The sequence below is a fragment of the Equus przewalskii genome, chromosome 29, assembly GCF_037783145.1.
Source record: "Equus przewalskii isolate Varuska chromosome 29, EquPr2, whole genome shotgun sequence".
In the NCBI taxonomy this organism is placed as follows: Eukaryota; Metazoa; Chordata; class Mammalia; order Perissodactyla; family Equidae; genus Equus; species Equus przewalskii.
The window spans coordinates 6,299,787-6,312,627 of record NC_091859.1 but is presented as its reverse complement, the minus strand read 5'-3'; the positions used below and the strand labels follow the sequence as shown (position 1 = coordinate 6,312,627).

The window sequence follows — 12,841 nt, the reverse complement described above, 5'->3', positions numbered from 1 at the left end:
AGGCATGGACCAACATAGTGCTCATCTAGCCATGCTGTAGTGGCATCCCATATACAAAATAGAGGAAGATTGGCAAAGATGTTAGCTGAGGGTGAATCTTCCTCAAGCAAAAATAAACAAAACAAAAACAAACTTGATAGTAACAAACAGATGCAAAGATATTTTTGATGAAATGCCCAATGGAAATATTTCATAAAGAATTTCCTTTTCAGAATATTTAGGAATTGGAGCCCATTAAATTTCATTAAACATTCATATTTATAAAACTACAAAGCTTTTACTTTTAAATGTTTTCTTAAAGCTGTCAAAATGCATGATAAACAGTATGTAATCAAGCCAATTAGTACAGAATACCAGTCTTCCTATTTTTCAGAAGAAGAAATTGACATACAAAAAAAAGGAAATAAAGAATTTAGAGGAAAAGAAGTTACATTGTTAGTTGAATATTTGTGTGAGCTGCACTTTTTTAAATAAATGTGTCTAAAATAACATATTTGTGAAATTTACATTAACAATAATCGTGTAGACAAATGCATTTTATATTAAACTTTCTTAAGCAAATTGGTATACTAACGTTGACTTCTAATTCCACACTACCTTTCTACAATTCTACATTTCAACTGGGAAAATAAATGTAAGACTGTATGTATATCCTCTAGATTAAAATGTATTAGTTCACTGAAAAGCCAAAATGCTTACATGGTATATTTAAGTTTTAAAGCATATGATGATAAATTGCTTTTTTCCCCAATATTCATGTAAAGTCTGTAATTATGTCCATTTCTAGAATATTTATACAGATCCATTAGGTTCATATACCAACACCAAAGCATTCTGAAAAACAGTGGGAGTATTGACTAATTCAAGATAAACATATCAAGCAAGCTTCAAAACATTCCATGTATCAAGTGTGCTCACTCTCCGTGAATGGATTTCAACCTTTGACTTCTGTTGTAAGTCTAGATAATTCCAAATTTATTTCACTGACAGATCCCTTTCAAAGACTGATAACATTTCATCATGATTTAATAATCCTCAGTAGCAGATAAAGTACATTGTCTACCTACAGGTAGAAATGCCTGCTAAATATTTCTTCAGAATAATTCATACTATTGGTCGGGTCTCAACTTTGACCTCACTTCTTCTGAGGAAAAAAATGAAAACCCAAAGCGAAAACATTATCCCCACTCCCACCTCCGACCATCTTAGCATCAAGTCTGGAGTGAGTGGCTCCTCTACCTTCTTCCATAGCTTATTTCCTCTATTACAGCCATTATAACTCCCCTGTAATGTCCTGCTTCCTCCACCACATTGTGCATTCCATGAGAGCTGGTTTTGTATTACATACACAGCACGCATTATTGGACACGCACTGAACTATGTATTCGACATAGAGTAACCGAATCCTCCCAAGAATGGCATGAAGTTTTCAGTTATCCTCATTTTACATATGAAGAAACTAAAGCACAAAAAGGTTAAATAGCTTGGCCAAAGTTATGCAATTTGTTAGTGACAAAACTGAGAACTGAACTTAGCTTTGATTCTAAGTTAATTCTATCAACTACTATATCATACTATTTTTCAAATGTATAAGGATAAGCTCAATGGTTCACCAACTATAATATTTCTTGAATATAGAAACAGAAAATAATGACCATGAAATTAATGCTTTTAATAGAATTATATCAAGTGAACTTTATTTCTCAATTGCCTAGATTCAATTAGAAACTAAGAAACCTCCAAACAAAATGAATTTTCTCAAGTTCAGTGAATTGTAAACATGCCCATGCATTTCACACAGTGACCTCACTGTTTTGCTGATTTTTGTCCAACATATGGCTCTATTTTCCTACTATGTCCAGCAATATTCATCAATGCTATTCAGTTCCTACAATCTATAGGATTTGAATCTAGGCACACCATCTCTTCATATGTACTGAGTGTCTATTCTATGCAAGACACCTTGTAATCTAGTCAGACGAAAGAAAACAGACTCATAAAAGATGAATGATATATATTAAATGTTAAATGAGTAGGAGGTGGGAAAGAAAACAGTAGAGGAGATCAGAATTGCACAAAGCATTGCACAATATTAAGTAAGATAAGATCAAGACAAATGTGTTAAGAGAGATAATGTAAGCGTTCAGGGCAGGAGAAACATTTATAAAAATTTTTTAGGGAACTATGTGAAAATTTATTCTATTTATTTACATTTTAACAAAATGTGCATAGATATATTGGGACACAGATTTGGAGAGAAACATAGCACCCCCAAAATCAAAGTGTAGTCTGCTGTAAATATTGTTAAGAGGAACACGATGGCATCACATTGAATTCATCTTCACGTTCTTACTATGATCTCAAAAGTCATTTGCAATCTTTCTTATTCTATAACGAAAATAATGTTAATAATTATTATGAATATAATAAGGCTAACTGGCACTTTATTGAAGATTCTTCAACTGCATTACCTCACATTTAGTGTTCACAACAACCCAAGGAGGTGGGAAAGGCTCCTATTTCTAATTCACGTTTTTGGAAAGCAAAGCTTTGTGAGACTCAGCACATTCAGCAGTGCACAGCTGTGAGGAGCAGAGCTGGAATTTGATCCCACACTGTGTGACTCTAGAGCCCAGGCTCTATCATTGTCTTAGAGTGCCTGGCATTCTGAGTGTTTCACATAGTGGTTCTCACACTTTAATGTGCACAGCAGTCACCTGGGGACCTACTGAACGCACTTCACCTTGTGGTCCAGCAGACCCGCAGTGGATCCTGAGATTCCGCTTTTCTAACACGCTTCCAGACGATGTCAGTGCAGCTGGTCACAGACCATGTTTTGAGTGGTAAACGTTGAACAGACTCAGACATCATGGAAATTGCTGACATAACAGCTTTAAAGAGTTGTTTTTTTATGACAGTCTCCATATTGGTTAAACTTATTAAATGTTCCATGGGTGTGCAACATCAATATTCTTCATTCTTTGAACTTTCGGACCCTTGGCAGTTCTGTATTCTTCTGGATACTTAACATTTTGTGGAGAGGGGTCACTACAAATATAATAAGCCCATCAGGTTTGCCTAACATGCTTAATGTCACCATTTTAGCCACATATTTAGTGTGTATCTTCTGTGTATCTACAACTAGCTTAAGAAGCCAGGGGACTCCTACCCCTGTTTGCCTGGGAGCTTGGATGGGAAGGAGAGGAAAGGGAGTAAAAGGACCAGTCAGGGGGCTGGCCCCGTGGCCGAATGGTTAAGTTCGCGTGCTCCGCTGCAGGCGGCCCAGTGCTTCATTGGTTCGAATCCTGGGCGCGGACATGGCACTGCTCATCAGACCACACTGAGGTAGCGTCCCACATGCCACAACTAGAAGGACCCACAATGAAAAATATACAACTATGTACCGGGGGGCTTTGGGGAGAAATAAAAAAAAAAAAAAGGACCAGTCAGGATGCTTTTTAAGTGTTCTGACATTAGCTAGATAGACTGCTACAGCAGTTCAGGTACAGAGGAGGAGTTCCAACATCACTACACCCAAAAATGAGACAGGAGGGACTCCAAATTATGACATCCACATCCACCCCACAGTCATGGTCACAGCAAAAGCTGTAAAATCCTTCTCAGATGAGTACACACATATAAGATACTTCTCTAAGCTCAGCTCCAAACCTGTCCCCAGCCTGTCCCTATAGAACAGCAACAAGCTGCTTCAGGTTTCAATAAGAGGACAAATCATAGGTCGTTGTGCATCAGGAAGGCATTGGAATAATACAAGTCTCTCTGGATTCCTCACAATAAAGGTTGCAACAACAACAGCAGCTGAAATGGCAACATCTGTAGCTCCTACAGAGTGGGTGCTGCCACAAATTCTCACCTCTGTGCCATTTATATATTCAATATTAATTAACCTGGTCTCACAGATAGATTTCTGAATGTTGATAACTCAGCTTCTGACTGTGAATGAGCTGTCATCTGGGTATAGAGAAAGGAGCAGATACCTAATGCACATATTTAAAGGCACTCCTGCAATGGATTGGTATCTCACATTCACAGGGCCTTTCTCTGCCCACAGCCCTGCTCTTGCTCTGGCCTCCAAGGAGAAATCCACTCCCTCTCCTTTCCCTCCCCTTCCTCCACTTCCATGTCCACCATCACCAACTTCGTTACAACCAAACAATGTTATTTATCAGCTACTTACTTTTTCCAAGTACTTTGATACATGGTCTGACATTTAAAACTCTTCATACATGGTATCTCATCTAAACCCATAATAATCTGCAACATACTTATGATTTCTGTTGTTATAAATGAGAAAACTGAACTTAGAAAGAGAAAGTAACTTGTTCCAAATGACACATGCAGTGAAACTTAGAGAAGACAAAATCAACACTGGAACTCAGGTTGCTCTGACTCCAAACTTGGAAGGCTTTTGACTCTCTCTTCTCTCCATATATTTGCTGCATACTCAGAAATTCTGCTGGTATGTCTCTCCAGAAAGCCACATGTTTGTCACAAGAGTGAAGTTAATTGGGTAATTCCTTAAAACATGATTTCCTTCTTCTTCAATGAGCAGACTATAAATGAGGAGAACATGATACAAGATACTCTCTACTCAGTAAACTATATACTATCTCCTTGGGTATCCTACTTACACCATTATTCTCAGTTTATGTAAGAATAGATGTTAATTCATGCTTAGAAAACATTTAAATTCACAGAGTTAATTTTTAGTTATCTCATCTTGCAAAAAAAAAAACCCAACATTGATGACGTAGGAGAAGTACCAATCTAATTCTAAAATAAATATATGCAGGAAAATGTGGCAGTCACAACAGACATATGGGAAGTTTAGATAAGGATATTTCTCCGTGGAACTTGACCTAGCTTTAGAGTTTAGCACCCTTTGCCAACTGTGCTATTAACCTAAGAAAGGGCACAGGAAACATCCTCAATCTGCTTATTTTTCTTCCTCACTGAATAGTATGTGGTTTATATGGAAGCAAACTAGCTTTCGCTTACAAAGTAACAGCAAAGTAACAATATTCAAAGTAACACAAAGTAACCACAACAACGACCGTAACACTATTCTCTTAAAAGTATTCACTGTGTAGCAGGCGTTGTCCTCAGTGATATATTTGGTCCCTGGTAAATATAAGACAATATCAGCATCACAGACCATTGAAGAAGGAAGGAAATAATTAATCAATGTGGCCATCGCAACTAGTTTGGTAAATAATTAATTTAGACTCTCACTTGACAATAATATCAAAACACCCTTGAACATTTTAAAAAGTAAAAAAAAAAAAAAAAAGTAGCATTCAAATCCAAATACGTCTTGTTAAGTTGGCCCCTTGTTCACCTCACCACACTGTCTTCCATAAATTATTGCTTGTGAAATGGCTCCATCATCAATTTTAAGATGACTCCACAGAAATATAGAATGGTTTTACAGGGATCTGCACATGCTCATCTGGTACCTCCTGCAATGTTAGAGTGCCACTTTGTGGAGTATTGCAAAATCTAAGAAAGCTTCCATTCACCAGCCAGTTTATGAAAAGTATGTACTTTATGTGAAGATATGTATAATATGTGTACACTTCAATATATGAGCATTTTTACACAAGCAAACAACATAAACACACAAGTCTACTTAATTATATCACCTGAAATATGTACCTAATTATACTACCTCACCAAAAACCCCAAGATTAACCTGAAATTATCATGTTAGCAATATATTTTAGGATTATATAAGTATTAAGGAAATAAAGCAAAAAGTCATGGTGTAACACATAATTAAATTATCAGTAAAGGAATATAATAAGTAAAACACTTGCATTGCCTTGAAAAAATAAAACAGTTCAATTCTCTGATCATATAGTAATTTCAGAGTAATTTAACAAAAAAGAAACAGAAAGTACTTAAGAATAGATATCTATGTTTTTAGCAAAATTCTATGACTAACGCAATGCTCAGAGTAAACCTTATAGTTTTAAAAAGTTCAGTTGCAATGTTGCTAAATTCTCAGTATCAAGCCTACCAATTCTACGTTGAGTGTAAATGAAACTAAACACCTCCACATCAGAAGATACCTAATTATGATCCAGGAGAACAGAAAGGAAATTTCCTCTTCAGTAGACGTACAGGTACAAAGTAAAACTCACCTGGGAGAAATAATGGAAAGATGGTAGCATGCCCTCTGGTACTATGGCATGTTTCTTAGCAACATGGAAAAATGACTCTCTGCTGTGTCATTTTTGTCAAGCAGTAAGTGTTTACATATCACAATTCAGAAACTGAATTCCAAATAAAGCTAGGAATATTTATATTCCTAATAATATGAAACTGTTTAGCCTTTTTCATATTTATTATCCAGATTTTATAAAACAAGAATGATTTCTTAAAATAATTTGCTCAGGCATGTAAAGTATATGTCCAAATGACCCAGGGCATCGTTTTCACAAGATCCCTGATGCCCAGAGAACAGGTATTGACTTTTCTTTAAAGCATATATCTGTCTAGAGTACCCTTGTAGGGTGCATGGGCAAATTGATAAATGCTCATGTCAGAACATATTATTCGTTGTCAGTTTCTGAATATCAGATCACCAAGAGAAGAAACTTGGACTCTCAAAAGAAATGCTTCTCTACAAGCAATGCTATCCTCATTTCACCGTTTGTTCTGAGAAATTTGTTCCTACATTCCATTTCAACAGAATGGCAGGATGGCATTGCTATCACTGTAACAACATTTCTATTTCAGCCTTCTCTGCAAGTGATAATCTATGGCCATCTTCACTGACCTTTCAATTCATTTGGTGAAATGGTGAAATGAGCACACTGTTCTTTTGAACTGAATCATTATTAAAATGGTATTACATGGATCTTTAGAAGTGCAGTTTGTTACTCTCTACCGATTTCCTTTCATTAACGTCACACAATTTGCAAATAAGCTATTTTTACAATCCCATACATGTGAAAAGCTACTGTGCTTTCGACAATATGTTTTACAGAAGAGAAGTGAACTTGTTTTGATTGTAAGTAAACCTTCATTATCACAAATTCTAGAGATGCTTCAGTTGATTCCTTTATAAGTCATCACCTAAGACTTGTTAAAGAAAGCAGGAAGTACATTTCCACTGAGAAGCATTCAGTGAGCACATTACAGATCATTTAGTTAGTCCTTCAAATAAAATATCTTACTTTATCGAATTTAAATGTTACAGTTTCTAATAACTAAAAAGGAATAGCAATCAGAATACTCAAGCCAGTACTTTGTGATTTCTGTCGTTATAACACTGTAACCTTTGAAAGTTCTTAATTTTCATCTTACTTGCTCATGCCAAAGATATGTATGCAAACTAGTTTGTGAGACAGATCAACCTGTCAGCAAACAGAATCTTAAATTTTTATATAAGTTATGCTACCACAACAAATCTCCATGTGATAAAGGTTATATAGAGCATTCTTATCAAAAAAGATGTATCACTGGAATAGTCTAAAGAAGAAATTATAAATTGTTTCACATGTGATGTTTATTATTGTTTCATTTGCTCTTATAATTTAAAATAATGTTCTGGAAATATAAAATAGCACGATGCAGGAGCCAGCCATGTGGTGTAGTGGTTAAGTTCGGTGTGCTCTGCTTTGGCAGCTAGGGTTCACATGTTTGGATCCTGGGTGCAGACCTACACCACTCATCAGCCACGCTGAGGTGGTGACCCACATACAAAATAGAGGAAGACTGGCAACAGATGTTAGCTCAGGGCAAATCTTCCTTAGCAAAATAAAAAAGTAAAAATAGCATGACACAATGATTTATTTAGAAACATTGATATAAGATGTATTGACATAAATTTGTAACTCCACATTAATAGAAAATGCCACATAGCATTTAAAACAAATTCCAGAGTGGCTGTAATATTTCATATGATGCAATTTATGTTAGTTATTATTGGCAGTTTACAGACATTTGATGCTTTCACTTGACGTATTATAAATATTTGTGAATATGAAATCATGCACTTTAAATGTTTTGGGATGTTTATTTTGTTGGAATTAATTAAATTTAGTTAATTGGAATGGCTAATTCACCATGAAAATTCTTATCTTTTGCTGTAGATATGAACTTAAGAAAATCTGCTTTTCAGGGTCAAAAACCTCATAATGTTATGTCATCTGTCACCACCTTGTGGTTATCATGAATATCGCTACTTTTTAATTTTGCACGACTTCCTAGACACATATGAGAATGGTTGAATGCTATGGAAAAATAAGAATGCTTGTCTACCTTTGGATTTTTACTTTTAGACACTAGAAATAACAGTATTTCACATGACAGAAAATTCAGATCCATTATATCAAAGAGTTAGGTCATCTAAAGCATGTCTGGGTCTCTTGGCCAACGTTAAAGTAATATCTTGCAAAAATATTATATAACTTTCATATCACATAGCTAAACTGAACACTGGAGCAGTCCACTCAACACATCTCTTTGTCTAAACATGTTCCCTTAGAATTTCATAGGACGTACAGGCCTTGTATGACACTTTCCAGGAGAGTCACAAAACGAGGGAGAATGCTTTTCTGATGAGAAATTGTTGTCTCCCTTTTCCCAAGAAAAATGTAAGTCTTCAGTAACGTTTCTTAAGTTATTAAATCAAAGATTTTATTCTATCTTTTAAAGATAAACTCCTAACTTTCAAATACACACTATTTTCTTCTCTTTTCCTTTTGACTCAAGAACTGGGGATGTTCCAGGGGTTGCGGCTTTGCTTTCAGGAATTTACAGTCTGTCCAAGTTTGTTTCAAGAGGTGAGAAATTTTCACAAAAGTGTCTAAGTCATAGATTACCCCTGTCAAGCCGTGTCTCAGTAAAAGAAAGTTGTCGAATCAGATCATCTATATCAAAAACTGGAAATGATCTAATCTGAGGAAAAGTTCCTACCCAGTTGAATTAGTAAACCAAATTTGCCAGCTCTCCTACTAACTTAGCGTGTTTGCCACTTTAGAATTTCATGTCTTGTTGCACGGAGAGTTAAACACTGAAGAGAATGTAAAGTTCTACTGATTGAAAACACTACCTCAAAACCCAGCAGGACACCCGCACCCCTCACAGTCACACTGCTTACAACAGTATAGACTCTTGACTTTTACCTGCTTTAGATGTAAACTGCAGCAGCCCCGGCTCCTCCACAGAGATATGTGTGAAGCCAGCCCCTCTTTAAATGCACACTTTGCACATTACAGAGAACTGGGTATCATATAGTCAGTACATAATCTGCCTTTAACACAGACCTCCACTACGTGTCTTTCTTCTTGATGATTTTGTGATTAGATATTTCTGTCATGCACTCTTTCAAGAAAACAAATATGAATAATTTGTCTCTTTAGGGAAAACTAAGGCCATAATATTTCTTTGTCCTGCTGCCTTCAAAGGTTAAATACACATCATAATTATGTCTCGATTTTTGATGCTCCAACCTTAACTGCCCAAAACACTGTGACACGTTAACTAAAACTAAGGATTCAATAAATTTAATACAGGCTCGTGATTTCAGGATAAATGTTCATAAAACATGAGAAGACAAAAGAAAATACTATTTGTATGCATCAGGGAGGAACTACTTTTGGGCATTTTATACTTGGGCATATAATTAACCACTTTAAAATAATTAATTTATTTCCTTAAAATGTTCTTCAGATAAGAAAAGCCCTGAAGAAAGCTGGAATTCAGGAGGCGGCAGTTAGAAAACATAGGAAACTCCACTCATAATGTTTCCATTCCCAAAGGGGTCACAGTGCTCAAACGGTAGATTTCACATGTAATTACAAGCCTCATACCCTAGACTCGGGCCGCAGTGATGTAATGGGTGAACACTTACCTTTCTCATTGCCATTTGCATAATTTGGAGGCTTGTTCTTGTCAATGCTGTTAAAGCTCTGACTTCGCCTATTTAAATTAGAGGCTCCCTGGACCTTGCTGCTGCTGCCTGCAGCTGGCACCCTCGAGGGACCTGGAAGCCTGGAATAGCGTAAGGAAAATCACATCATTATTGTACATTGCGGAAAGGTAGGGAGCAGGAGCTCCAAGCAGGGAATAGTTAATGGGAAAAATCACAACATAGGAGGTTCTAAAATCTATTTAGCAGAGACTGTTGGTTTAAGTGGCAAACAACCAGCTAAACACAAGGTTTGAGAATCTTCAGAAAAATCTTGTTTCACTTTTCAATAACTATGACTCCAAAGTATATTAATAATCTAGAAAAATTAGAAATAAAGTAATGTTTAACTAAAAATGTCATACTTACCACACCTCTGATAAAGCAACAAAAAACAAAAAACAAACCTTTGACCTAAAAGTATGTAACAATTACATGAAAAGCAAGGGAGATAATGACTTCTAACTTAACGATGTTCTCAGGGTCTTAACCAGCTACCTGCAGGTGTTGTAAAGTTGTTCTTTTCAATGTATGGCACATTTGCTTTATTTTAGGCAGCTGTATCCTAAATCAACCTGTACATTAATAATAAGAAGAAAAAAGTTACTGAACAAATTGCCAACAGCAAATGCTTATTGAATCTCTAAGCTAGTTAGCTACAAGACACGGGGTGGAGACAAAAGTCATGAGTTAATTCATACTTGACTAACCTGTCTCACATAAAAACTTTCATTCTCTTGCCAAAAGTAGGCACCTAGACTTTGGCTGGTGATCTCACAAGTGCCGCCAACTGATCACAGAAGTGATACAAGAAGAAAGGACGCAGGTCTCAGAGGAAGAAAATCTCTGCTAGCAGAATGGCATTTAACATATATCTACAGTGACAATAGCTTCAGCTACTCTTTGTGTACAAAGGACAGAACATGAGAGATATATGCAGACTATCTCAAAATTAGTGGAATTTGACAGGAGGTTATGATCTTCAGGTATTTTTATTTGGATTATAATTAAATATCAGTTTGGATTATTTATTTCACTGTTTAGACAGTTTCCATATTAAAATTTCAAGTACAAATTATTTCATGAATGTGCCTAAAATGTGCAATTACTATATTTTATTTTACGCTACTAACATATATAGTATATGTATAATAAATTCAATCAACATAAATTACAAACTAGAAATTAAGAACTAGTATTGGCATTCTAAGACATGTTTAAAAACATGATAGTAAATGTTGCCAGCATCTTTGCTAGTATTTGCTGCCACCATGTGAATGTCACTGGGTACTGCTCTGATAAATTCTATTTTAAAAGAAAAACAAACAAAAACAATCCAGAACTTATAAACATGCACTGAACTTTTGACTGTTCTCTTTCACAAACTTTTTTAAATAAAAGAAGTTTATATTTGGCATATTGGTGTCCAATATGTCACAATTCTACAATCAGTGGTTACAATATTCAAATTAAACTCTCCTTTATAATACTACTTAATATATTATTTCCAATAGATTATTAGGAAATAATGAACTATTAAATGCTATAAATACTTTTTTAATAGTAGCAGGTATTGTAAACTGGAATGAACACCAAGAAAAGACAAATACCAGCTTAAAAGCAGAATTGTTGATTTCTTGGCATAATTAATAGTTTCAAAATGTTGACTGTATTTTGGAGTCTAACTACATATGGCTAATAGTTTCTTCAGCTATTTTGCTAATTAGAGGTGTGTCATGCACAAGATTAGAATCTTTTCCAAATGATTCCAGCATTTAACTCATGCTTAAATAAATCCACAGGGTTTATAAGTATAGCACAATAACCAGACACCAGGAATTTTGAGTACCAGTGATTGCATTCTGCAGAAAGAATTCAACGAATAAATCTAGCCAAATGTCCCAATCATAATAAATCTGAGAACTATTCCTGTGGACTCAGCCGTAGACTAAGAAAGTTCATTCCAAACTCACACGTATAAACAGATTTTTTCACAAAATTTGCCCTGCTTGCAATGAAACTTAACCTGTTTCTAGAAAGCAATTAAGATGCATTTTAATCTTTCCTGTGACCCATGAAGCCAAGTGATCTTTAGTTCTAAGAACAAATTAAAACGAATTAAGAAAACCATTTGCTCTTCTCATTACCCTAATTTGACCGGCAGCCAGAGCTCCAGATCATTCATCAAAGTAATAAAAAGAGAAATGAGAATGAAGCCAAAAAATAGAGAGATGTTCTATTAAATCAAAGTATTTAAAATATATTTTACATGCCTAAGTCTTAGAAGTGGTAATAAAAAATGCTTACTGTACATGGCAGCTCACTGTTCTTTGCACAACCTAATTTATATCATTTCCTATAATTTTTAATTAAATACTCTTTTAATTTGTCTCTCTAGAATCATTTTAATTACTGTGGAAATGGACATAGCTTAGAACGCCAAGGCAGGGAGAAAAGCACGCACCTCAAGGCAAGGCACACTAAGCAGTCCTTGCAGTCGAACATTGCATCTAACATGATACATCATGAAAGTGGTGACTAGTCACCCCCCTGCGTGAGATGGCACACATAATCACACACGAATCAGGGGAGCCAAACACATTTGCTGTGGCTTCACTCAGCTGTACCATCATGCATTCAGCAACTTAATGATTAAAAAAAAAATCAAACACTTTCCACACATTTTTATATACTAGCATTTTCCAAACAGTACAAAATGCACTGTCATTTATTATAACAGACTCTCTTTAAAATGCGTACCTCATAAAGAATAACAAATTTAAACTATTATAGATAAAAGAACAATCCAGGCTGAACTGGTGCTAACTTTCCCACAAAAATCTGCCAGTGTTTCTCAATTCTGCTTCAAAATGTGCAATAGTTAATGCATGCCCATCTCAA

At 35.4% G+C, this 12,841-nt stretch overlaps 1 protein-coding gene across 20 annotated transcripts in view; it reads right to left on the bottom strand.

The window, feature by feature from the left end:
• Nucleotides 1-12,841, bottom strand: part of NAV3 (neuron navigator 3) — a 791,518-nt gene that overhangs the window by 189,227 nt on the left and 589,450 nt on the right. For all 20 annotated transcript variants that reach the window (XM_070600533.1, XM_070600535.1, XM_070600545.1 and 17 more), the window contains one exon: nt 9,884-10,023. In XM_070600533.1, the coding sequence (XP_070456634.1) occupies nt 9,884-10,023 (140 nt within the window). The remainder of the gene's footprint in view (nt 1-9,883; nt 10,024-12,841) is intronic.